This window comes from Aulonocara sp. 'chitande type north' Nkhata Bay, linkage group LG19 (assembly GCF_057382095.1).
Source record: "Aulonocara sp. 'chitande type north' Nkhata Bay isolate Kocher_YH1m ecotype deep benthic linkage group LG19, A_spYH_male_GT1.1, whole genome shotgun sequence".
In the NCBI taxonomy this organism is placed as follows: Eukaryota; Metazoa; Chordata; class Actinopteri; order Cichliformes; family Cichlidae; genus Aulonocara; species Aulonocara sp. 'chitande type north' Nkhata Bay.
This window is the reverse complement of record NC_141362.1, coordinates 14,333,258-14,361,163: the sequence shown is the minus strand read 5'-3', so window position 1 is coordinate 14,361,163 and position 27,906 is coordinate 14,333,258. Positions and strand designations below refer to the sequence as shown.

Here is a 27,906-nt window from a genome sequence, read left to right as displayed (position 1 = left end):
TCTTTGGCTCTCCCAGAAGCCAATTTATGCATAGTTTCTGACATTGTGGCAATAAATAATTTCCAAACGACCCAAACAGCCTCCTCAAGTTTCTCCATCTAGTATTCTGTTACTTTCCGTACCAACAGATCCATGTGGGGAATGTAACAATTTGCATCACAGGGTCAGTAATTCAGGTAAGTGAGGTCACTGTAACGGGCCAACGTGTAAAGTTCACCATGCAACAAATGAAACAGAATTTAGATGCACATAAATGTAACTAGTGTAACGGTGTTGTTTCCATTTAAAAATGCTAGTTTGTATACATGCAGACGTTGCAGGGCCGTCAGCTCACTTTGAATTTCCTGTTCTGTTCAATATTTCTGAATTTGTTAAGCAACACTTTATTCTACATCAAAATGTCGACACCTGCCTGTTGTTTGTTTTTTCCGTCCATGCCATGACCAGCTTTGACCTTTGAACATTTGATGGAAATCAACAGACTGCCTGAATTTTCTGAATGAATGGTGAACGATTGGTGCAGAATTAGACATGGCTTTTGTCAAACCCAGACAGCGAGCTGATGAATTTTACAGTTAGTTTCTTTTAATGGCAAAATGTTTCCAACTGTATACTAATTCCAGTTATTGACCCATTATTGGGTCAAAACCTCTGCTTGTTTCAAAAATACTTATTTAGGCTCCTCATCTGTATTTTGTTAGTATTAATTATAAGTTGTTAGCATAAACTAAACCAAAGTGGCCAAAATTATTTTTTAATATTTCCTGGCTGCTAGTATCTTGGTCTAAACGTAGTTTGTGTTTCGAGATATAAACATAGTTTTTTACCATTTTTCAATCTCGTCATATGAGCCGTATCGTTTGAAGTGTTACAGAAGGTATTGTCTGACAGTCTTTTGCTTAATCAAAAAGGTGAATAATTTGAGATGGCTGCTTCTTTTATTTCTGTTGATATTTGCAGATAATGATACTGAACAGAAAGAGCGTTAAATTTGAGCTGCACTGCATTCAGTTTTCAGATGCTTGAAGGTTCTTCATCTACAAAGAAACAGAAAAAGCGTGAACTGTAACGTCTGTGCTTCTTTGATCTGGCTGACTGTTGTCATTTCTGTCCTCAAAGTTAGACTTTCTGGCACAACTGCCTGAACTTTTGTGTATCTCTGGTTTCATAAGGTAGAAACACTGAACTGAAAGAAAAAATCCTTACACTAAGGTTTCACAATGTCAGGCAAAACCAATTAACCCAAAACTAGACTAGTAGAACGGGGTGCACAAATGGCACGTTGAGAAAAGAGGATTAAAATGTTCATTGTCTACGTAATTGCTCTGCTTGGCAAAATGTCAATGTTCTTCTCAACTCCAACAGACAAAATCTGGAATTGCTTTGCTGTACAATGAGGAGACCAACAATACCTATGATGTCTGCCTGAAATTGACCAAAGAGGTATTAACCATACAGAAGCTGGATGTGGTTTGCACGAGTGGAAGTGAATCCCAAGTAAATGTAAGTGCACCCGAGGCCTCCAGGCTCGCTTTTTGTAATTCATGCCGCATAACTCCAGCATACTTTTCAATGTTCACAATATCCTTTTGCCAATAAGAAACTCCCACTTTCTAAAGCACAGAACTGTTGTACTGCGAAGACAAGCGACCGGCGGTCTGGGCTTAAGCATCAAAGTAAGCAGATAAGTTTTGAGACTACAGTGGAAATGAAAGGCTTTGGGTGGCAGAGATGGCTGTTTGAAAAAGCTGTTTTGGCAGCAAATTTTACCACCCATACTCAGAAATGCACATCCTCATCTTTCTCTCCTGCTTTTCAGGGAGGTGCAGAGCACAACGTGCCAGTGGTTATTTCAAAGATTTTTAAAGATCAAGTAGGTAAGAAAGCATTTCATCTCACTACTTTAATGTGGCTTTGGAAATGGTTTTCAGTGCATCGTTGAGTTTCACGGTTCAAAGTGATTACAGACATAATAAATTATTATTATATTGGTACTTAAATTGACAAGATTTGTCTGTAAGATTTAAAAAAGTCTTATAGTTTGATAGCATCCTTATACTTGAGCTGTTTTTACACATGCAGTGCTTTTGATGAACTTTTTTGTTTTTAGGAATTCACCAAAAGAGCTGCATGGGAAGAATGCAAAGCCCTGAGTGTGTGTGATGTTGGGTTTTGCTTGTTCAGTTCAGATAATTCCCAGCCATAAACCACTCTGTAGATATTTCCCGTAGTGCAAAGTGCCCAAAGTGGATTATTTCCTGCTGTGTGATCCATGTGAGGCAGGATAGTTGCGGAAAATACCCCCATCTGATTCTTAAAAAATTAGCTGCACAGCATGAGTTTGTACTGAGTTTTAATTTATCAGGACGCACTGCAGTACGTATAAAGCCATTTTCACATGTGAACGTCAGAGAAGTAAAACACAGACGCGAATAATCAGTTTGAAATCTGACACACAGAAAGTCATCTACAACACATTTAGGAAACGTTACAGAACATGTATGAGACAACTGCACAGCTTTTTGATTGTATGCACAGTTTTTACATGGTGCATAGACTGTATATAAAAGATGGATGCATAACTTGTTCTTGAAGCTTCAAGCTGTTGTTTTGGCTGTTTTTGTTTTTTTGTTTGTTTTAAAAAAGATGACAAAAAAGGTCAAATGCATTTCATGCCCATACAGTAGCACTTTGTCAATCACAAGGCAGCCATGCCTCCATCACACTGTATTTTCTAAACTACTCTAAATGGGACCATAACTTTAAAAGTGAATGCAGTGTTGTATTGAAGATGACTTGATGAGATAATGAACTTATTATGAATATGTTCACTGAGAAGCATGATCATTCTCCCCACAGAGTATAAAATCTGGCTTCTGTTTGTAAACAACCTCTAAGGTCGTGCAGATCTGAGGCGCCTCAGAACCAGCTTTGCTTCATTAGGACACTGCATCCAACGTTTTTATACAGTCTATGATAGGAGTGCATTAAGCCGTTTCAAAGTTTCCTGCAACTTTTTCCTGAATCTAAAAGTCTATCGTAGCCTCTGTTGTCATGTCAGATGAACCACCCTCCATGTGTCTGTAAGCGAAATAACAAAAACAGCTAAATTACTGGCTGATATGGACACAACTATTTCTTAACTGATGTTCCAGAACTGTGGCCTGCTGGGCTGCGATGGTAAAACACAGATGAGATGGTCACAGTTGCTGCATGTGTTTTTGTCTGGCTATAATGGTGTGAAAATGGAAATGGGACTGAAAATTTTATTTAGAAAGAGGTGAGAGGCAGAGCTGCCGATGCTTGCCGCCTCACCGTGCCGAGAAAGCGATTAGCAAATGTAAATAAATATTGGATTTTTGTTTTTGTTGTCAAGATTGTGGATTTTCGTAATTATTTTTTCTCTGTGTATTCAGTGACTTTTTTCCCCTTTCCCCCCGTGATCAGAAAAAATGAAAGCTCTGCCGGAAACCCCGTTGTCCCCGTTTACTGCACCCAGCTGCACGAAACACCCCCTAAAAACCGCAAACAGCTGCTCTTTGATTGCTTTAAAAGGTTGTTAAAGTAAACTTGACATGACGGGTTTTTTCCTTTCGTTTCAATCGAATTCTCAGCAACTCTCAGAAAGAAAACATTTTTTATTTATGTGCACCTGCTGCGAGGCACAAAGTAAAAGATGAACTGTTCTAATCTCTCACAACAGCTCATCAGTCCAATAGGGCAGTTAATTGATGATAAGTGAGCATGAAGTGCTGTGGAGAAGTAAACCATCGCCAGATTGGAAGAGTAATATGATCATGCTGTTAACTAGATGGAAAATACTTTAATCATGTCTGTCAGTTAAATTTTAAGAATTGATGACCTCCAAGTTTCCCTGCGTGAAGCCATATTAGAGCATCATGTGAGCGAATCATTTCCCGGTAATTTTTCTTTTTGCCCACGCGCTTCCTAATACTTTTTCTGATGCGAGAAAATCATGTCTTGATATCCCGAGGACGTTAAGAGCCCTTTTCACACAGCTTTACGAATCTTTTCACAACACAGCTCTCATTGTTTCCTCCTGTGCTGCTGCAAATGAGTTTATTTCCTGATTAGTTTCGAATTTCATGCCTTCCTGTGTTCTTTCTGTGAGCTGTAGGATGTTGTCTGAGATTAGACGGTTGGGGGGGACACTGATTGCCATTTCCACCACATTACCGTGTATGAAATGAGCAATTATTTCATAATGTTTTCATTAACCTCTGACACTCGACGATTGACGCTCTGCAGCCGATCAGACGGGGAAGCTGTTCGTCGGGGACGCAGTGTTGCAGGTCAGTATCAGTTTCTGACTTATTTGCTTGGATGCTGGTTGGGGTCACGACCCAGCGGGGCGGCTCTTTGCATCTCAATTTCGCTCACATTTTAACGGTTATTAATTTGAAGGAATGGTAGCTGAATCTTTTGAGCTATATGATGTTTTTCAAATGAATCATTCAGCATGTGATTTAAAAAACAAAACACATCATTGCTACAGGAATCACTCAATGTATGTGTTTCTATATTTAAAAAAATATCACCAATGAATAATAGCTGATGGTCCTTAGAGTGGTAGTCATTAGTGTCTAGTGTTTAGTAATGCTATTCATTTAATCTTTTTAATAAGTTAATTTGAATCCGTCTGGCAGCTTTATTGGATCTGCTGTTTATCTGGAATATCAAGTAGGTTCAACGGACAGCAAAGCAATATTACCATTCATATTGAAAATGATTACGAATAATAATATGAATAGAACTGCCACTGCTTCCATCTCTCACCGCTGTTTCATATGTATTTGCAGTGGCTTATTTGAAGTGTCACATTGTAGAATATTGCATCTGTTTGCCTGGATGGCAGGAGACGAACAAATTAGGGGCTGGTGCGTAAACTTTGGGAGTCATGGGGAGGCTCAGGCTGGACGACTGTTTTTAGGGGAGATAATCTGTGAAATGAGTTTAGCTTAGATTTAAAAATAAATAAATGGGGAAAAAAGCTGAATAAAAAGATATATATTTATATATAAAGGTTGTTTCTCCAAATTGCAGCAGATTATGACAGACTTTTATAAACTTTAACACTGTGTCTCTGTGTCTTTTCCCGTCTTGTTGCAGTTTTTTGTATTTGTACTTGCAGTTTTGCATTTTACGTTAAATATATTGATATTTGTAGGAATTCTGTTTGGTGATGATTGGTGTTTTTCTTTTTTTCCTGTCTTGGAGATAATTTCCATCTGCTTTTATTCTCTTTATAATGATTTAGCATCTTATTTGATCTTATTTTCACTTCATATTATTTTGCCTCTGTAGCTCAAGGCATTGTGTTTTGGGGTCAACTATACACTCACTGGCCACTTTGTTAGGTACACCTTTAGACGCTGAGAGAGAGAGAGAACACTCCTTGTTGAGGTCAGAGGAGAATGACAAGACTGCTTTAAGCTGATAGGAAGGTAACAGTAACTCAAACAAGCACTTGTTATAACCAAGCAGAAGATCACCTCAACATCAATGCTCAACATCTCCAGCCTTGAAGCAGATGGGCTACAGCAACAGAAGACCGCACTGGCAGTCCTCACTGGACTGGCTCACAAAAACTGGACAATAGAAAGCATGGATCCATCCTGCCTTGCATGAACGATTCAGGCTGATGCCAGTGAATGTACTCAAATGGACTCCAGTCACCAGATCTCAATCTAATAGAGCATCTGTGGATGTGCTGGTATGGGAGACTCGCATCATAAATACGGAGCTGTGTGATGCTGTCGTATCTATATGAACTAACATCGCTTAGGAATGCTTGCAGCACGTGGCTGAACATATGCAATGAAGAACTGAGGTAGCTGTGAAGGCAAAATTGGGTTCTAACATGGTGTACCTAAGAAAGTGGCTGGTGAATTTATGTTCTGCTAAATTTATGTTCTGCTAACTTGGCCTGAACTGGGACTTAGAGAGCTGAAAGTCACCGTAGCCTTGCAAAACATTTTTTGGTCATAACTCAAGAAACTCCCAAAACACATAATTAGTTTGGATTATGAAAATGTTCTTCATACATAAATATTAATCACTTTAGTGCAGGAGCTGTTATTCTGGACCTGGTAGGCCTGTCCAGAACTACACCGAGGTGACTAAACAGCACATCACCCTGCGAGTCATATTCTAGAGATGGAGGCCTGTGACACCTCTGACCCTGTTAGTGAGAATACAAGTCCTTAATAGTCTTATGTTAAACTAAATGTTTGTGTTTCATCTCTGTTTGTTTCTTTAGGTCAATGGCATTAATGTAGAGCACTGTACTCACGAGGAAGTTGTGAGTATTTTTGTATTTGACTCTTGCAAAAAGCCAATACCCTGCTCCATCTGCCCATTACTCTTCCATCCATCCTCCAGGTGTAACACCAAATCCCGCTGTTTATCAACAGGGAGGTGCGCCTCAACAATCTGAGTTGTCATCTTGGCAGGAGGCTGTTTTTCTTTTCGTTTACACTGTGACAAATTGAAAAGCCTGAAAAAGAGTCGATTATTATCAAAGCCTGCACAGGAAGTGAGGGTGCCAGTATGCGGTGTTCCCCCCCCCACCCCCCTTTCTTCTACATTCATAATTTCTTTCTTTTCATTTTGATCAGTTTCCCTCTGAAACAGCATCTTCCTTTTGTTAAATATCCCCTCTGCTGTTTGCGACCATCCCTCCATCTCACCCACGCACACGCACGCTCTTCCTGTCTGCCATATCTTTTTCCTCGTGCAGCCTCATACAGCTGTTCTCTACATTCACCTCCAGAGCGTCAAAACATATAATGAGCAGTTTCTGTTCAGAACGAAATCCAGCACATTTAATAGCAGCCTGTCACACTGTCGGCGCTGACAGATGCTTGGGCTCAAGTAAAAGGGTTAGCATATAATGCAGGAGAGGATGGCAGATATGCATCGAGGGCATGCACAAGTGACCTTGCGCTTTTCGTTCATGCGTCTCATTTGCTCAAATTTTTCATTTATTTCATCAGCTGCATGGAAGAAACAGATTTCATCGCATTAAACATATGTTTGCTGTGACTGCATCTCTGAGAACATGTCACTTACACATCAGATAATGAGACATTCAGAGCGTAATTACTTTGTCGTGTCAGCTGTCACTTTGCCACCGCCTGTCACGAGCGAAAAGCCGGCCTTCCAAATCTGCCTTTTGATGATTCAAGTGGAACCACTTCAGCCAGGCTTTAACTTCTGATTTAATATTCCTCACTCATCTCCCGCTACATTTCATTTGCTCAGGCAGCATACAGCTTGACATGAATGTGGCTTGTTTCATTTATATGAGATTAAGTTTTATCTCGCTGTATCACTCGCAATCTCTCCCCCTCGCTATCTGTATCAATCTCTCTCGCTCCCGCCAGGTTCACCTCTTGCGTACTGCGGGAGATGAGGTCACCATCACTGTTCGCTACCTGCGAGAAGTTCCATCATTTCTAAAACTGCCTCTAGGTAAGCGCACGCTGATCGACGCCGTTTAAACCGGCTATAAACTTTATTGCACTGAGCATTCTTAGCAAATGAGAAGCGAACCGCTTTTATGGAAAATTGTCTTTTTGCTCAACTTGGTGCTTTAAACCTGTTCGATAGACGAGCGTTCATTTCAGAGTAATAAATTGTCATGCTCGGTGGCCCGAGGCGAGCAGTAATGTCAGAAACACCCAGAGCTGCACTTACCTTCAGCAGCTTGAAAAGATGAAAACGGAGACACTAAAATCATCCAGGTGGAGCTGATAAAAGGTGTGGAGCGAAGGATGTAGGTGAGAGCGGTGAGAAAATGATGGCAAGGAAGAAAGCAACACAAACCAAGCCTCAAAGTAAAGTGTAAATTTGGCAATTTATTGGAACACTGTGCAATACTTTATCATATACTTAACATCAGAGTGAAGGCGGGTGAGAAATGTCTGAAAACATGTTTGAGTTCTAACGTTTCATTTAAAAACAAAAACAAAAAAACAAAGCATTGCATAATAATAATAATAATAATAATAATAATAATAATACATTTTATTTAAATAGCGCCTTTCAAAGCACCCAAGGACACTGTACAACAGATAAAAACGGGAAATATACACAATGATAAAAATAGAAGATAAAAGTTAAAACATACAGCATAAATGTCATTTTAAATGTTTTCATGTTATTAATATGACAGGCAGCATTTTAGTTTCCCACCAAATTACAGTAAATCATTATCTTAACTGCCTCCCCTTTGCTTTCATTTCTGATACCAGTCAAAAAACATGTTTTTACACAGAAGTTTACATTTGTTTTTTAGTGTGTCATAAGAAAATAAAGTAACAATATAGTAATTATAAATAGATGTTTTTCACATGTGAGGCCCATGTAGATGGCTAATGAAGTGCTGGACAACAGAGCGAAGAAAAAATACAGGCCTGCAAAAGTTTGGTTATTTTAGAATTTGTTTACTTACTAACAGATTCACTGTGTAAAACAGGAGAAATATGTGCAAGCGTCAGAGCTCAACACTACAAAAGTAAGATTGTCTGTTGTATATCAGGACCGTGTAGCTGTGGTTTGATCTAATTTCAAGGTGGGGCTGTGGTGATGTCATTACTGAAATTCAGAAAAGGCAATAAACAAACAAACAAACAAACAAAAACAGAAGGGCTGTTGGTGGTTGGATTTTGTAGCGCTGAAAACAGAGCCAGCAGGGATGGCAGGAGTCTGACACAAAAAGCATTTTTTCTTGACCTCAGCTTTAATTGATTAGTACAGCAACTCAAATTTGATTGCTAGTTTCTCTGATCGTTTTTTTGCTTTGCAAAAATCCCCAAACTGTGATAATTGGAAACTTCAGATATTGTTTGTTTTTTTGTTGGTTTCCTGTGCTAAAAATCTAAATAATCGAGTTCTGGATTGAATGGGGGAAACAAAGATCCCGTGACCTTCGTTTGGGTTCAAGTGACATTTGATGAGCACTTTGTCTGATGTTTTGTAGAGAAAGGATTTTTAAAATCGCCTGTCCCATTGACAGTTTCACTTCAGTTTTCACAACAAGTAAACAACCCACCAACTGCCATCACATTTAAAATTCAAATACTGCTGCTCATGTTTTTACTCTCACTTTCTTAAAAAAAAAGGTAGTGATATTTTAGGGCATATGCTAATTCTCTTTCTTCCCCAGAATTGGATAAAAAGATTGATGCCACTCTGCAGGCTTTATACGCCAGACAAACAGCTGTTTCTATTTGCTGTATATATTACGTGTTAAAGCACTTTATACCGTTGTTGCCGGTAGTTGGATTTTCTGATCTTCAGGCAAATTCAGGCTAGCTGTTTCAATCAGCTCCGCTGACTTATTGTTGGGGGTTTCAGGTGTGTTTACAAATGCAGATAATTTAAAAAAACTAATACAAATCAGATGGTCGTCGGTGGTTTTGAGATGCAGATCATCTAGTTGAAGGACTGATGAGCTCATGCCATCTGTTTACAGTTCACAGAAATCTCTACTCGTCCAATCTGTGCTCAAGGTTGAGGTCACATTTGTTGTTTTATGGTCAATAAAATTTAAACAAGGAGTCTCGAACTCCAAGCCTCGAGGGCCGCTGTCCTGCAGGTTTTAGATGCATCCTTGTTCCAACACAGCTGATTTAAATGGCTAAATTGCCTCCTCAACATGTCTTGAAGTTCTCCAGAGGCCTGGTAATGAACTAATGACTTGGTTCAGGTGTGTTGAATCAGGGTGATATCTAAAACCTGCAGGACAACGGCCCTCGAGGTCTGGAGTTCGAAACCCCTGATCTAAACTGTGATAGATCATGAGCCGGATGACCTACTACAGGTGTGCCCAACTCCAGTCCTCGAGAGCTACTGTCCTGCAGATTAATGGCTTGCTATCATGCCTTTGCCAAACTTGATGGCACGCTGAAGAGGTAATCCAACCATTTGATTCAGCTGTGTTGGTGTAGGGATACATGTAAAAGCTGCAGGACAGTAGCTCTCGAGGACTGGACACCCCTGACCTACTATATCCTTTGACGGTCAGATTTTTGTGATTTATCTTTTAATCCTAAATTAGGCTAAACCTACCTAAGCTCTTGGTCCGTTTTAAAGGAAGGATAAGAAACTGGTACTGATTTTATCTCCTAACTCTTACAAATAAAGTTCTTTAAACTTATCTTTTACTGTAGTAAACACAGCTAATGCATCAATGTCACAGTCTGTAACTTCCTGCATTACATCTGGGCCTTTAGATGTTGACAGTTTTGTGTTTGCAGCGAACACTCAGACTGCTGAGCCGCTAATAATTGTTCTGCTATGAATTAGCTGTAAGCAAAATGAATGAATGAACCCCATGCAATACAAATGATTTCAGTCCCCACAGTAAACACAACAATCACTTTGTACAATTTATCTAATTACGAAGAGCACACAGATGTAGAAAAATAATTAATACTAACAGGCACGCATGAATATTTATAGCTCGATAAATCGCCACATTCTCCGGAAATCAAAGTGTGAGCGCTTTGAGAAATCCAACCTTTGTATCGTGCGGGTGTGTTAACATTCATGGGAAGGCTGCAGTGCAGAGATGCTCAGGTTTTTAGCTGTAGGCTGTTTGGCCCCGTGAATTGTGGTTTTTGTTGTCTGAGAGTGAAAAGGTTCACGTTGTATTCTCTCTAAGCCGGCCTTTGTTGTACCATGGCACAAATGACAGGCAGGAAAGGCCAGGAGCTGCTTGCCACACTTTACAGAGTGTGACCGAATCAGAAGGCAGTTCCTCCAACGCCAAGCTAATATCATATCAACGAGCAGCATTTGTCTTTTTGGATTCTGCCTGTGATCTATGCTGCATGGCTAAAGGCAGGGCAGCAGAATAACGTCAATAATAACCCTTATAATTTAAGACTACGAGCTAGAACATGCTGTTTGAGGTTTATGTGCAACTCATGACTCGCCTTTGTTTCCAGATGAATTCAAATATTGATAGAAAAGGTGAGAAGTTGGATTAAATCTTTAACAGTGATTCTTCAAAAGATTTTTGTAAACATGAATCATTCTGCTGTTTGTTTCAGGGTCTCCGGGGCCAGATCACAGTCGAGTATCCTCCCCGCTGTTCGACAGTGGTGTACATTTAAATGGAAATGGAAACAACACAGTAAGAAACACCTTTTTGATGTTGCACATGAAAATGTGATTGGTTTGGGTTTGATCTCTTTCCTGCTTAGTGCCAGGGTCTTACCAGCTTCTTACAGGTAACTGATTATTTCAAGTAAAGCTACAGGTTTAAAACACTAAAGAAAGTGAATTAAATCAAATCACTTTTTTTTTTTTTTTTTTTTTTTTTTATCTGAGAGTAGTGCGGTGATTAACACTTGAAAGATGAGAGTGCTTTTGGATCTGTGCTTCTTTTGAGGTATCCCTTCAACTTTGGCTTACTTTAGACATGGGACGGTTACTGGTGTCAGACAAGCTGCCACACATGCCAGCTGAGAGCAGGAAACTGAGGCTCCATTTCACACGGGCTCAGCAAAATTGGGCAATAGAAGACTGGAAAAATGCTGCCTGGTCTGATGAGTCTCAATTTTTGCTGCGACATTCAGATGGTAGTGTCAGATTTTGGAGTAAGCAACATGAAAGGATGGACCCATCCTGCATTATCAGGCTGGTATTGGTGTAATGGTGTGGGGGGAAATTTCTTGCGGCACTTTGGGCTCCTTAGTACTATCTGGATATCATTTAAACGCCACAGCCCACTGAAGTAATGTTGTTGACCATGCTGCTAACTATCCTCACAGTGTACCAGTCTTCTGATGGGTGATCCCAGCTGGATAACGCAACAGGTCATAAAGTTCACATCATCTGAAACTAGTTTCTTAAATATATCAGTGAGTTATCAAATGCACTCAAATGGCCTCCATAGTCACCAGATCTCCAATAGAGCGCCTTTCGGGTGTTACAGAACAGCGGCATGAAGAATTAAAGCTTTTCTGAAGTTAAAAAGGAGTCCGACCTGATATTCCCAGTGTAACTAATAAAGTGGCCAGTGAGTGTAGCTTGTAATTTTCTATACCGCTGAGGCATTATGGCCATTAGCATTAGTAGCAGTTGAGACTATTAGCACTGCTAATATTGACATCTCCTCCCTGCTTCCTTCTGTTTGTGTACATTAGGGAAATCTGCATTGTTAGACTATCAGACTCTTCATCTCATCGAGACGTTGCCGGGATCACACCCAGCGATGGAGAACAGATAAATGTGTGCCGGAGCCATCTTGTTATTCCAATTAGAAAAATGAACATCTTGTGGATGTAACATTTTCATTTGATGGAGAAACGGTTTCTCAATATGCGACAGTAATGGAACCTTGATAGAAATTACACCTGAGCTTGTTTTCTGAAAAAGGTTAATCCCACATGCAATAACAAAACCCCAGTACGCCCACACGCTGTGGCTGATTTAGACCAGTTACAAAGGTCTGGTCGTGGGATGCTGGGATTTATGTGAGATCACCCAAGTGCATGCACATAACAACAATGAGAAAGGTGTAGGTTGTTAGTAGCAGTGAGCAGCTATAGGTTATCTCAGCTTTGCAAGTGTTCGATACGCAATCATTTTTTTAAAATTCATTCATGAAGCGCAGGAGAAACAGGAGTTTTAATGAATACGAAGCCTCATAAAAGACTTCTGTCCTTGTTTGCGGTTAGAGGAGCCTTCATTGATGTCTCTTTGGAGGCGTATAATGAAAACGCTTTTTAAGTCTTAGAATTTAAACCTCCACTACTCCTTTTTTCTTTTTTTTGTGGGCTTTTGCTGGTCAAGAAGGTAAAAAGATATCAACTAAATCATATCATGATGAATTCTTGGCGACTAATTACTTTAAAAATATTTTTGCAATAGAGGTTTTCAGAAATGTTGTTAAGCAGGGGCAAATAACGCATCTAAATCTCAATATTTGTGCATTTCCCTGCCATCCTGTGAATATTGTGAGGTAAATCCAGGTTCTAAATTCTTGTTTCATTTTGTTAGAGTTACAGGTTTTGACAGTGAAGCTTTTGGATACGACTTCTTTATTTTTCCATGAATCGGAAGATTCAGTCAACAGACAGAGAAGTCAATTTCTGTTATGTTTCTGGAAATAAAATATTCCATCAGTCACTGAATGATATATGAACGAGTCCTCGGTGTAAAGCTTTAGATTACATAGAGGAATCCAAGTGGAAAGTTTGTAAGTGCTACTGAAGTGGAGATTTGTGGCTCAGAATATTAGAGGAAAGGGCATTTTGAAGAAAACAGCTGTTTGAAGAGGTGCTTGGGAAGAGTGTGCACGATATTGATATTTAAAAATCTAAGATAAATTAAATTTAAAGTAAATCTGATGGTTTGCAAAATGTCTAACAAAGTGCAGACAAATCACACCAGAACGATTGTATTTGTTTGTGTTATTATTAATTCCTTGCTCTCTCCCACAGTGTCCTTTTTCCTTCCCCTCACCCCAAACTAGTTACATTAGATTGTGGCTCCGCCCTGAGCCTGGTTGTGCTGGAAGTTTCCTGTTAAAAGGGAGTTTTTCCTTCCCACATTCGCCAAGTGCTCGCTCATAGGGGCTCATCTGATTTTTGGGGTTTTCTTTGCATTATTGGACGGTCTTTATCTGACAATATAAAGTGCCTTAAAGTGACTGTTGTCGTGATTTGGAGTTATATAAATAAAATAGAATTAAAGTCTGAAAAAAATGCATTAGTATGGAAGTACAGTAGCGGCAGTGGAGTTACCATCCACTGGTAACTCCATCCAAGTTACCAGTGGATGGAGAAATGATCTTTTAATTTTCTTTCCTTTTGTCTCACTATTGGAGTACTCAACCCGTTACTTGATCTATTAACTGCCTCCGTTGAGCCTAGAATGGACAGCTAGTAGGGGAAGAATGGCACTGATATTAGAAAACAGACACAGGAGGAGATTTTCTAAAACCATGAAGCTTCCTTCAATGAGGGCCCGACCGATATGCTGCTGGGCTGATGATATCAACCGATATAAGCAATTGGCCAGTTAAGTTGACACTTATGACTAATAAATGAAAATGAAATGAAAATTAATCAAACATATCCATTCAATCTGAGCAGAGTTGGACAGAGCAAACATGAGTAAATAACTACCTTTATAACTGTTAGGGGTCATTATTAGTCTGATGAACAACTCTATTGGAGTTGTTCTTTACAGCAACAGGAGGAAACTCTGCTTCATTCAGCGACTATGAACTTATCACTCTAGGTAGCTCAGCAGGGCTGACCACTAGCATGGCAGCTGTTGTTCATACAAATCTCCTTTGACTTTGATGTGTTATTAAATGTGAAGTAATCCATAACATCCTCTGCACACATATGCTAGGATGGTGTTTTTTATTTTTTCCAGACTGCAGGTCCCAGATCTGAGAGTTGGCCCCTGGCAGAGAGAGGAGAATTAATTACCTCAGCTAGAGTCTCGCTGTTGCTTCCAACATTCATGTCAAAACAAAGATTTACTGGCTTCACTGATCAAGATTGTTTTAGCCTAAGAGTAATACCTGCAAAATCACCAAAACCTATTTGTTTTCATATTTTTAGGGGCAAATGTTGTATTAGCAGTTTAAAATATTGTGAAATTATATCACGTTAGTTTTGGTCATTTTTTTTAACCCCTACATATTGTGCCCGTGTATATATTTTTATGCTTAATCATAGGCTATGTTAAATCAAAAGTGGCTCTATTTTAATAGCTCTGTGGCAAAATAACAAAGTGTAATTTTCATTTCACAGCTGCAGAATCAGAGTGTGACTCTGCCCACAATAGCAACAGAGCCTGTTTGAGTTCATGAAGCAGATGAATCAATCTGCCATCACAGGGTAGGAAGGGTCAAAAAGAAAACAGACCCAAGTCATTCATTTAGGTCTGTCATTCTACAAAGCTGTTATTCGCTCATTGAGCTTTCTTGGTCTTCAGTGGTAATGGCTGTGATTACAGTGTACTGCTGGGATGCCGGATTGGGAGACGTTTCAGTGTAGAAGCAGCTGACTTCACAGAGGGGATACTTCAGTCTTACCAGAGGACAGCGTGATGCAGTTTGCTCATTACCTTCACTGACAACACCGGCTACCAAAAACATGTGTGCATCAGTGCATCAAAGAGAAAGTGTTTTAGAGTTCTCCTGGATAAACAAAACTATTTACCTAAAGATAATATTTTGGTTTTAAGCTAAATCCTCAGATAATTCCATATTAATACATTCATTAATAATGGAAAGGGTCGCTTTAAAACAGTCTGGCTTGTCATTTCATATGCATTATTCAGAGTAATCATGAAGGACAGCAGGTGGTCATTTTAAGCTTTCATAGATTTAAAGTGTTTCCATTTAAAACTCTAGCAGGTGCTGGAGAAGCCCACGTCTCTGGACGGTCTGTGGACGATCTTACTATTTGCACAGAAAACCCTGACACATACCTGCCTATGCAAAAATAATTCTGGTACAAATCTGTAACAGATCAGCTGGCTCTGTATAAAGGGTCTTTACATAAAAATGTTTAGTTGTAAACCTGTCTGGCAACATGAGCAGTTTCCCGAGAACAGAAATAACATTTTTAAAAGCTGCAAAAATACAAAATGGAAAAAAGAGGGCCTCTGGAGTGTTTTTGGTCACGTCAACGGAGATTGTGCTTGCCTCACAGAGGACTGTTATGTGAGTGATTGTTTTTGTTCTTTGAGTAGGCCTAATTGTGTGTTGTGTTTCAGATTTTTTAGTGCAGTACAAGGCATGATTTCACTTTCATGTTCACAGAATAATGATAGGAAGCCTCAAGATAGAGATTTAAGGAAAAGTAGGGCAGCACATAACTTAATGGCATGCAATGTCATTTGATTTTCTTTTTGGGGGGGAAAATTAATTAACTCAGTAGCATCATATGAAATGGTTTGTAAAGGAAATGTTCTTTAAGCATGAGGTCGGCCTCAGATGAACTACACTACAAAGCAAATGCACACTCTGTCATGTGGTTTACATGACATTTTAACCTCTCTCAGTTCTGCTTAGACTTTACAAAACAGACCACTGACTAAAGCTGCTAAAGGTTCAGGTATTTCTGTTTACAGGAGGTGGACAACAAAACTGAGCTGAAAGTGCATACTAGACTTATTTAGTCAAATCCCCATATAGATTTCATCGTTTTTTTCAGGGTGCCTCCGTCTCACCCTATTCCTAGCAACCTCTTTTGTCACACCACCCCATCTGCATGTCCTCCTTCGTTACATCCAGGAACTCTGTCATCTTCCTTTTTACCTCCTGACTCACGGCTCCATATTCCGCATCGTTTGTCCATTATATCCACTAGCCTTCTGCTGCACGTGTCCCAAACCCTCAACCTTGCCTAACTATATATTCGACTTGAGCCGACTCCCTCATATACTAATTTCTAATCTTGTTCTCCAAAATGAATTGGAGAAAAAAAAGCAATCGAGGGGGCCTACAGAAGTTATAGAAAAGATGCATCAATTTCAGAGCAATGCTATTGTGGAAAAAAGTGTTCGTAGCATGGGCACAAAAACGGTCTAACCCACCACTGGGACATTAATTTTACATTCCACATCATGTTTCTGTCCAATGTCATGGCCAAGCTAAGAGTGTGTATTTTATTTTCCTTTATTATGACAACCTTGATGCTTGATGACATCCATCAACGAAAGAGCAGTCTTAGACCTTTCGATAGTAAGAAAAAGGTATGAGCACCGTCACCATATGTTGTTTCAAAAGGGGACAATTTTCCAACAAAATTGATATTTTGTCACATAAACATTCCAAAGCACTAACAGGAAATGCTTTTGAGTTCCCCAGTTGTGAGAGAGGACTTTTATCTAGACTCACATTTTTCATTAACACTCATCACACAGGGAGAAATGGTGGCGAGAGTTAGAGACTGCAATTTCTTCACTGACAGCACCCCCAATAAACCCAAATCCTGTGCAGCCACCAGGGGCACGGTGGGGTGAGGAGCATGCTGCTCCTATTTTCTTGTCAGAAAAGACATTGCCTTTATTTGAGTTCATATTGCTCTTTACTCTTACATTAAATGGCTGCATTCTGCTGAATTCACTGTCAAAACTCAGCCTGGAAATGTGGGAAAAGTTAAAATCGTGAAGCCAAGTCGAGGGAAAGTTGGTACACAAACAAATTCCTTACAGAGGAATTGCAATAATACGTGGCAATGATGAACACCAGCTCATTCTCCTTGTGGAACGATGTCACGTACGAGTCCATTATTTGTTTTAACAACAAAAACTTACCTTTTAATTTTTTTTAAAAAACTACATAATTTGGCTTCAGCTGAAACTGATTTACAAGACTTTTTTTTCAGTGCCTTGCTTCCAGCATTGTGCAGCAGTGCTGAGTCACTGATGCACATAATAATAATACCTTAAGCTACATTTTCTAGGATTGCTCTGTTTTATGGTTGGTGGTTCAGCCAATTCTCCATCAGTCCATCAGACTGAGTAAAATCAGCTCTTAGATTATTTTGAGACTAATTTTACTTGCTTTATGAAATCCCACTCATCGTTTCTTTATTTATATATTACCCCTCAGCCGGCCAGCATGGACAACCAGTTTTGTCAGTTAATTGGATAACTTGAATGAGGTGATGTAGGATTATCAAATTGAGACTTTGTGCATCTACTCAGAGACTGAGGGGTAGCACTGGTGGCCACCAGTATTTTATTAAATGATCTTAAGCAATAGTTCTCCAGGATTTCTGAAGAACTGTCTTTGGTCATTGACTGCTTTTACACACATTTATAGTCCAGTCCTTGTACCTTACAATTTCCAGAGCAATGTGGTTTGTTAAGCAACTTACCACTGAACTATTAATCATTCAAGCTGAAAAAAGCCACCCAACTCAGGGGACAAATCAGTAGTTTGTCTCTGAATGATGGAGAACTTGGCAAAAAACCACCTTTAAATTTTATCTTCAGGCGCTGAGTTATTACCGACCTGTCAGTAAAACACAGTTTGTTACCACTTCTTTAATTCAATCTATGAAAAGTGCTAAAGATAATGGCCTGAAAGGCATAAATTATTATTTCTGCACCAACAAGGTCAATCCCAAAAAGCTATTGGCCAAAAACGGCATTTCTAAGGATCGCGTGTGTCCTTGAGGACCTGAAGAAGTTTGTCCAGTAGATCTGCAGGAGTAGTAATATTTTGTGCTCATTAAAAATCTATTGTGCCATTCATTGTAGTTTTTAAGTCTGAGAAACTCACAAAAACCCATGTATCAAATATGATATGCTTGGCTTTAAAAGGTTAAGCCTGAAAGAATACAGAGGAAAGGCTGAGGTATCGCAGTTTACACAAGAACTGAAGTGAAAATCAGTGGCAAAAAGGATTTTTTAGGGACTGGTGAATCTGAGTTTTAAATTTATTCATTCAAATAGTCAGAGAGTTACAACAGATGGTGTCTACAAACATCTGTAAAACACAGTGGACACTCTGTCATTATTTTTAGCTACATGTCAGGTAGTGATTTTGGGGCTCTCGTCAAAATTGATGGACTTATGAACACAGAAAAATACAGTCTGAATATAGTTGGTCATACCAAATAATGCCATTCATCCTCATTAGAATTGCACAATTAGTGTTCTAAATTGCCCATAAGTGTTAGCATCTATGTGTTAGCGCTGCGATGGGCTGGTGAGCTCTCCAGGGTGTACCCCGCCTCTCATCCTATGGCAGCTGGGATATGTTGCAGAATAAGCCTAGACAGCTACCAAAAAAATCATTACCAGTAAAACCTACTGGTTGGAAAAAGCCACACACAGGGAGAACATGCAAACTCCACACAGAAATCACTGCAGCACCCTTCTCCTTCCTCTTTTTTTAAATTCATTGTTTTAGTAGAAGTATGGTTTAGACAGTCAAGACTCCTTCAGGATAATTTGCTGATTTTTGCGCCCTACATTGCTGTACATAAAATATTTTTCTGTACTAAAATGCTGATAATATATTTTAAGCTGAAAGGAGAGAGCTGTGCCTATATATTTTAGTAATGTCCTCTTAAATTTACTGAGCTTTGTCCTCACTAGCCTTTCCAATAATTATTCTCAGTTCATGACACTTCTCAAATATCAGTATCCGTGATGGAATGACTGGCTGTGGCTTTAGGTTCTGTTCCAGCTCCACAGAAGAGGCAGGTGCTTTGTCAGTGTAATCCATTCTGACAGCCTGATAGTTTTCCATTTCCTACCACCTCATCTACTCTCTGCAGAGCTCCACTTGAGAGTTAAGTAACATGTTGTTCGGGGTTGACATAATTGGAGCAGTGGATGATAATTTCTTTAGAAATGTTGCTATTACTGGTGGCGAGCTGACAGGGGTCTGCATGCGACATGTTGCAGTTCAGCAATGATGTGTCTCAATGTGCAAAGGTGGGCATTTTTTCCTCTGCCGTTCACTCTCGACTGCAGTCCACCTAGCGGCTATTTAAATGCTCCATCTTCAGCCATTTCAAAGTCAGAGGAAGGCAGGTAGGCGATTTGGTTTCTCGCATTGTGAACACAAGCCTTCCTTTACTGTGCATGCAATGATAAAGTGGGACTACATCAGATTATTTTTTGGAGTTTTGGGATTTTGTGCTGACGGATAATCTTTGGCTTCAGGAACGATTCACTGTTTGATGTTCACTCTGCTTCACTCAGTTGATCCTCAAGCTTGTAACTCATTAGATAATGAAGAACAGATGGATTACACATTAAGTATAGTGTGATTTGCATTTACATGTGGCATACTTCCAACTGTCAAAGCTTTTGTCAACATTTTTTGCTGCAGGACTATTTAGAATAAATGACTGTTGGTGCAGCAGATCAGTCAGAAGCTCCATTAGAACTTGAAATTCTGAAACAATTTGAGGCATTTTAATTATGTTACAGTCTGGTGGTTTTTTTGCTGCAAAAGCACGATTCTTACTTGGATACCAATAGTAATGATAGACCAAAATTAAAAACGGTAGGAAACATTTGCTTCAGCAATTTTGCATAAGATTAATATTCCTAAATTGTTACAAAATCTAGACTATACTTCAGACAACCCCAGAAGAACTGTTGAAAAGATGGCTTGAAACTGCACTGATCAGTATAGCCAATGAGTTCTTCAATGATCTAACGTCACACTGCACTGTGAATGGTGACATTGTTACCAAAAATTGAGACAAAGAACACAAAGAATTGTGTACGTTAATACTGATGTACCACAGGGATCTCTACTGAACCACTTTTGTTCTGGGAAATGCAGATCTCCATGCCAACAGCACACAAACAGTCTTCTCTTCTATTCCTCCTGACTCCTCCCATCTTATTGGCGAGTTGCTTGTCAGAATTTGTAACACTGCCCGCATTTAAAAGTAAAGATCATATGTTTTATTTGACATAGTCACTATATATCAATGGTTCTATATTCATGACAGGAATTGGTGTTCAGTTGCTAGATTCCTTGCAAGCTTTTGTATGGACAAACTCCCACAAACATTGTTAGTTTCTTCCTCCAGTTAAGGGTTGTTTGGCTTTTTCATCTGTATTGATTTTTAACTGTTAATGGGAAATACATTTCCTTAAAACTCCCCAGACTTTATTAAGATTTTAAAATATGAAAGTTGGTGATCTTAAATTGCCCCTAAGTATGAATGTGCGTGCCCTGTGTTAGGCCTGTGACAGACTGGCCTAGGGTGTGGGTCTAGGGTGTACCCTGCCACTCAGCTATACTTAATACATAGACTTGATATCAGCCTCTTGGCTGGGATAGGCTCCAGCCGTTCTGAGAGAAAATGCCTTGTCAGAGGTCTGACGAGATGGGCAAGACTGCTTCAAGCTGAAAGGACATCACTTGTTACAACGCGGGTATGCAGAAGAGCTTCTCTAAAGAACCAGAACCTTTAACCTTGAAGCTCGTGGGCTACAGAAGATAACACCAGGCGCCACTGCTGTTAGCTAAGAACAAGAAACGGAGGCTAAAAATTGACATAATTCAACAGCATACTGGAAAAATGTTGTTTGGTCTGATGAGCCTTGATTTCTGTTACAAAATACAGATGGTGGGGTCAGAATTTTGAGTAAACTATATACACAATATGAAAGCATGGATCCATCCTGGCTTGTACGAACAGCTCAGGCTGCTGGTGGTGATGGTGAAACCGCACCACCCAGTAACATAGCTGAGGAGTGCATTTCGTTATAGGTATAATGCTTCAAAGGTATGCCGTATACAGCAATCAGCCATCATCGTTTTTCCTTAAACTTTTGTCATATAGAAAACTTAAGCACAACTATTTTGAATACACATTTCATGCTCGTTCCTCTTCTGAACAGACTAATTCAGAGCGAGCTGCACTGACCATTATGGTAATGCTGAATTGCTCTGGAGTCCATTATAAAGTAATTTGAAGACTCGCCTAATGCCACGTTAAATGCCACCATCAACACGTATCCATAACACACATTTCCTTTTCATATTAACACATTGTATTATTGTTATACACCAGGCAGTTTTTAAACAGCAATTTTAGTTTTATTTGCCTAATTTTGCCTATGAATATCTAAATGCACTTCTGTATTTGCCAGAGGCTTGTATCCAGCACTCACCACTTATTAAAAAAAATCCATTAAAGAGAGCTGAGAGAGACACGGTCAACATGACTGAAACCTATCAATTTAAATGGCAAGTGTATTTCCCCTGAAATTACTCCCTAACACCTCAACATTTTTATAAGAACTAATTTCATTCTGTCATTAATCAATGTCAACAGGACGTTTTTCTTTGATATGTGACCATTTTCTGCAGATCCACTTGTGTTTTTGAGTATGTGTGAGTGAGGTGACGTTTTTGTAACTTCTCTCTCTTGTAAACGATGCTGCACATTTCCATTAACACAGCTGTAATCAGTATTTATCTGGGCACACTGGGAAGACTAACCGTTTCCCAGGTGAATGCTAATAAGATGATAATAGAAACATACTTAATCTACTCCAGCTTCTTTTTAGACACCAAAGAATGGCTGTTACCTGATTTATCTAAACTTTGTATGTAGCCTGATTGGTAGAATGTCTGTTTGTCCTGTTTGCTCTGTTCCTAAACGAAATGAAGCTTTAACTCTTCAGATTTTATACCTGGTTTGTTTAGTTTTATCAGACTGTGCCATGTTCCTTTGTTGTCTGGAGTCATGCTCTGCTGCAGACCAATACAATTGTACAAAGATTCTTTTCCCGGAACTGTTTTTGGTTTAGTTACAAACTTTTTTTAAAACCCAACTACAAGGCACTCTTTGTTAGTTTCCTGTAATGCTGTGGTCTCTCTGAATCAAGGTCTGAGTGCACAAAGTTTGTTGCTTTCCTTGTAACTGAAGAGAAACTTTTTTTTAACTTGTCATTTCCTCTCCAGGCACCGAAGAGACCAAACATGAGTATTTATACTCTCACCTGTGTGGCCTGTTAGAAAGTCCAGAATCCAGTCAGCAAGAACTTAACCAAGACTGATTACATCATGTGGTTTAATCGTGCTAAATGCCAAAGAAAAGCAGCAAGTTAAAAATAGTTTGCCGTCTTCCACTTATCTGTTGGGCCTATACAAACACTGTGGAGGGTCCTGTTCTCTTTAAATTGATGCCAACACCTGCTTAGTATTCCACAAAATCATTGACCACAAACACAATTGCTATACTCATAACAAAACAATTTCAAAGTGAATATTTTGAAATAAATGAAAGGTTTTTCTAACTGATTTATTCAGTTTCAGAACTGAAGGGAAGGATTTATGATGCGTGCTGAAGTCAGAACGTGGTTTCATTACAGAAGTGAGAGTGCAATATTTACTCCATTAGCAAAAATATGGACATTTTTAGGTTCTGCTGAGTGATTTTTTTAGTTTCAGTACAGTTATTCTAAACTTACTCACTGTGCACGTAGTTTACATGTAGAGTCTATACACAAGTTATTGATTATTTTCATCATGTTAACTGCAACAGGAGGTGATTTCCCTGATTACAGAGGAGATTTCTGTTAATATCTGGGGCACCAGATATACTTGCACCACTTACATTGAATAATTGGGTTTGATTTGGAAAGAAAAACTGTTGCTATTTGTATGGTTTTTAAGAAAACAGCTGGAGTCTGTAACTTCAGTATATCGAAGTTCAGACATGCTTGGCGTAAGCAGACAGTGAGAACTTCAGACAAAAATAGCTGATTAGCCCTGGTTGAGAAGGGAATTCTTTTGCATGTAAATGGTGCTTGTGTATCATCCATCAGTAATCAAAAGAATTTGGTCAACAGAAGCAGAAAGCTCACGCATCGTTCATGTATTCCACGCAGGCTCCATCACCCCCTTCGCCCTCAGCTAATGAACCAAAGTATGAGAAGCGCTGGCTGGATGCCGTCTCCCTGCCCTTGTTGATGGCCAGAGTCTCCAGATACAAAGCTGGCAAAGATAAATTAAGGTAAGGGTAATCCAGCATGATATAATTCACCTCCAAGGCGCACAGTTCACTGAGCGCAGTTGTTGGCTTAGCAAGCACTTTTCATTTAAGCGGGACGATGTTAATGCCAATATCTATGCACAGGCATAAACGGCTTAAAAGGTCACCGCAGCTACGAGGCTGTGGCTCAGAAGGTGCGACTGAGAGGACACTGGTCGAACTTGTAAAGGCTTTTGATTATTATACCCGTCCTTTTTTGTATTGATTTTCTTGTGCAATGTAATTTCACAACAGTTTTTTTTCCCACAGGCTTTTTCAATCAGGCTTTTCAGTCATTTCGAAACTGTAGTACAAAATAAACCTACGAGGCCTGTTGTTTGATATTGTTTCACATTTGACAGTCATAACCTATAGATCCCAAATGGCAGGCTTGTATAAACTGCTGAAATGCATTGATTTTTTTCCCCTTTGTGTAGCAACCATTTCTTTCAGTTCTCTTTGTGTTTCTGTGCGTTTTCTGTCATTTGAAGCACTGATTTATTTGGGTTTCTGTTTTTAGAGCCATCTCCTCTCATACAGTGGGGCAAAAAAGTATTTAGTCAGCCAGCGATTGTGCAAGTTCCCCCACTTAAAATGATGACAGAGGTCAGTAATTTGCACCAGAGGTACACTTCAACTGTGAGAGACAGAATGTGAAAAAAAAAAATCCATGAATTCACATGGTAGGATTTGTAAAGAATTTATTCATAAATTAGGGTGGAAAATAAGTATTTGGTCACCTCAAACAAGGAAAATCTCTGGCTCTCACAGACCTGTAACGTCTTCTGTAAGAAGCTTTTCTGTCCCCCACTCGTTACCTGTATGAATGGCACCTGTTTGAACTCATCATCTGTATAAAAGACACCTGTCCACAGCCTCAAACAGTCAGACTCCAAACTCCGCCATGGCCAAGACCAAAGAGCTTTCGAAGGACACCAGGAAAAGTATTGTAGACCTGCACCAGACTGGGAAGAGTGAATCTACAATAGGCAAGCAGCTTGGTGTGAAAAAATCAACTGTGGGAGCAATCATCAGAAAATGGAAGACATACAAGACCACTGATAATCTCCCTCGATCTGGGGCTCCACGCAAGATCTCATCCCGTGGGGTCAAAATGATCATGAGAACGGTGAGCAAAGATCCCAGAACCACACGGGGGGACCTGGTGAATGACCTGCAGAGAGCTGGGACCAAAGTAACAAAGGTCACCATCAGTAACACACTACAACGGCAGGGAATCAAATCCCGCAGTGCCAGACGTGTTCCGCTGCTGAAGCCAGTGCATGTCCAGGCCCGTCTGAAGTGTGCCAGAGAGCACATGGATGATACAGCAGAGGATTGGGAGAATGTCATGTGGTCAGATGAAACCAAAGTAGAACTTTTTGGTATAAACTCAACTCGTCGTGTTTGGAGGAAGAAGAATACTGAGTTGCATCCCAAGAACACCATACCTACTGTGAAGCATGGGGGTGGAAACATCATGCTATGGGGCTGTTTTTCTGCCAAGGGGACAGGACGACTGATCCGTGTTAAGGACAGAATGAATGGGGCCATGTATCGTGAGATTTTGAGCCAAAACCTCCTTCCATCAGTGAGAACTTTGAAGATGAAACGAGGCTGGGTCTTCCAACATGACAATGATCCAAAACACACCGCCCGGGCAACAAAGGAGTGGCTCCGTAAGAAGCATTTGAAAGTCCTGGAGTGGCCTAGCCAGTCTCCAGACCTCAACCCCATAGAAAATCTGTGGCGGGAGTTGAAAGTCCGTGTTGCTCGGCGACAGCCCCAAAACATCACTGCTCTCGAGAAGATCTGCATGGAGGAATGGGCCAAAATACCAGCTACTGTGTGTGCAAACCTGGTAAAGACCTATAGTAAACGTTTGACCTCTGTTATTGCCAACAAAGGTTACGTTACAAAGTATTGAGTTGTATTTTTGTTATGACTAAATACTTACAGTGGGGCAAAAAAGTATTTAGTCAGCCACCGATTGTGCAAGTTCCCCCACCTAAAATGATGACAGAGGTCAGTAATTTGCACCAGAGGTACACTTCAACTGTGAGAGACAGAATGTGAAAAAAAAATCCATGAATCCACATGGTAGGATTTGTAAAGAATTTATTCGTAAATCAGGGTGGAAAATAAGTATTTGGTCAATAACAAAAATACAACTCAATACTTTGTAACATAACCTTTGTTGGCAATAACAGAGGTCAAACGTTTACTATAGGTCTTTACCAGGTTTGCACACACAGTAGCTGGTATTTTGGCCCATTCCTCCATGCAGATCTTCTCGAGAGCAGTGATGTTTTGGGGCTGTCGCCGAGCAACACGGACTTTCAACTCCCGCCACAGATTTTCTATGGGGTTGAGGTCTGGAGACTGGCTAGGCCACTCCAGGACTTTCAAATGCTTCTTAAGGAGCCACTCCTTTGTTGCCCGGGCGGTGTGTTTTGGATCATTGTCATGTTGGAAGACCCAGCCTCGTTTCATCTTCAGAGTTCTCACTGATGGAAGGAGGTTTTGGCTCAAAATCTCACGATACATGGCCCCATTCATTCTGTCCTTAACACGGATCAGTCGTCCTGTCCCCTTGGCAGAAAAACAGCCCCATAGCATGATGTTTCCACCCCCATGCTTCACAGTAGGTATGGTGTTCTTGGGATGCAACTCAGTATTCTTCTTCCTCCAAACACGACGAGTTGAGTTCATACCAAAAAGTTCTACTTTGGTTTCATCTGACCACATGACATTCTCCCAATCCTCTGCTGTATCATCCATGTGCTCTCTGGCAAACTTCAGACGGGCCTGGACATGCACTGGCTTCAGCAGCGGAACACGTCTGGCACTGCGGGATTTGATTCCCTGCCGTTGTAGTGTGTTACTGATGGTGACCTTTGTTACTTTGGTCCCAGCTCTCTGCAGGTCATTCACCAGGTCCCCCCGTGTGGTTCTGGGATCTTTGCTCACCGTTCTCATGATCATTTTGACCCCACGGGATGAGATCTTGCGTGGAGCCCCAGATCGAGGGAGATTATCAGTGGTCTTGTATGTCTTCCATTTTCTGATGATTGCTCCCACAGTTGATTTTTTTCACACAAAGCTGCTTGCCTATTGTAGATTCACTCTTCCCAGTCTGGTGCAGGTCTACAATACTTTTCCTGGTGTCCTTCGAAAGCTCTTTGGTCTTGGCCATGGCGGAGTTTGGAGTCTGACTGTTTGAGGCTGTGGACAGGTGTCTTTTATACAGATGATGAGTTCAAACAGGTGCCATTCATACAGGTAACGAGTGGGGGACAGAAAAGCTTCTTACAGAAGACGTTACAGGTCTGTGAGAGCCAGAGATTTTCCTTGTTTGAGGTGACCAAATACTTATTTTCCACCCTAATTTACGAATAAATTCTTTACAAATCCTACCATGTGGATTCATGGATTTTTTTTTCACATTCTGTCTCTCACAGTTGAAGTGTACCTCTGGTGCAAATTACTGACCTCTGTCATCATTTTAGGTGGGGGAACTTGCACAATCGGTGGCTGACTAAATACTTTTTTGCCCCACTGTATATGTAGAATATTTCTGCACTGGGGGAAAATTATCATTAGCATCTTCACAGTAATTAGGAAGTTGTATCGTGTTGAATTTTCAAGTATCTACCATAAATCCATTGTTAATATGAGAGACTTTTTTGGGAGTGTCCCCTATTTGTGTAAAGTGATGGGTGCAATTTGCATTTGCTGCTGCTCATCGCAGTCCCAGTCACGAGGACAGCAATCTAAGCAGAGATGCCAAACCTCCACCTCTCCAAGCCACCTACTCCAGCTATTCTTGTGGGACACCGAGATATTATTATGCCATCCGAGTGACACAATATCTGGTGTGTCCTGTGTCCGCCCGGGGGCCTCCCCTCAGCAGGACATGTCTGAAGCACCTTACATAGAGGCATCCGGAAAGCATTCTGGTCAGATGCCCGAACCATCTTAACTGGATCCTTTCAGCATGCAGAAGTATCCCCTCGTCTGAGCCCCTCCTCTAGCATAGAGCTCAACACTCTGTGTCTAAAGAAAAGCCCAGACAGTCTTCGGACCAAGATCCTTTTTTCCTCTGCTTGTATCCATGATATAATTTTTTTCGGTCACTACCCAGAGCGTGTGGCTGTAGATGATGGAACATGGATGCACCGGTAAATCAGCAGCTTCGGTTTAATGCCGAATTCTCTTAACATTCAGGCCGGTACAACATCTGCATCGCTGCACCAATCCATCTGTCAGTCTCCCCCTCCCTCAGTCCCTCACTCATGAACAAGATACTTGAACTCGTCCACTTGGGGCAGAAACTTGGTCCCAGTCCAGGATGCATTTACCACCTTTTACTGCCTGA

At 40.3% G+C, this 27,906-nt stretch overlaps 1 protein-coding gene across 1 annotated transcript in view; it reads left to right on the top strand.

Annotated features, from left to right (window-relative positions):
• Positions 1 to 27,906, top strand: part of sntg2 (syntrophin, gamma 2) — a 109,068-nt gene that overhangs the window by 31,912 nt on the left and 49,250 nt on the right. Inside the window, exons 2-9 of the mRNA XM_086274598.1 lie at positions 1,366 to 1,503; positions 1,620 to 1,676; positions 1,820 to 1,877; positions 4,270 to 4,313; positions 6,281 to 6,322; positions 7,407 to 7,494; positions 11,082 to 11,164; positions 23,386 to 23,510. Of these exons, the coding sequence (XP_086130724.1) occupies positions 1,366 to 1,503; positions 1,620 to 1,676; positions 1,820 to 1,877; positions 4,270 to 4,313; positions 6,281 to 6,322; positions 7,407 to 7,494; positions 11,082 to 11,164; positions 23,386 to 23,510 (635 nt within the window). The remainder of the gene's footprint in view (positions 1 to 1,365; positions 1,504 to 1,619; positions 1,677 to 1,819; positions 1,878 to 4,269; positions 4,314 to 6,280; positions 6,323 to 7,406; positions 7,495 to 11,081; positions 11,165 to 23,385; positions 23,511 to 27,906) is intronic.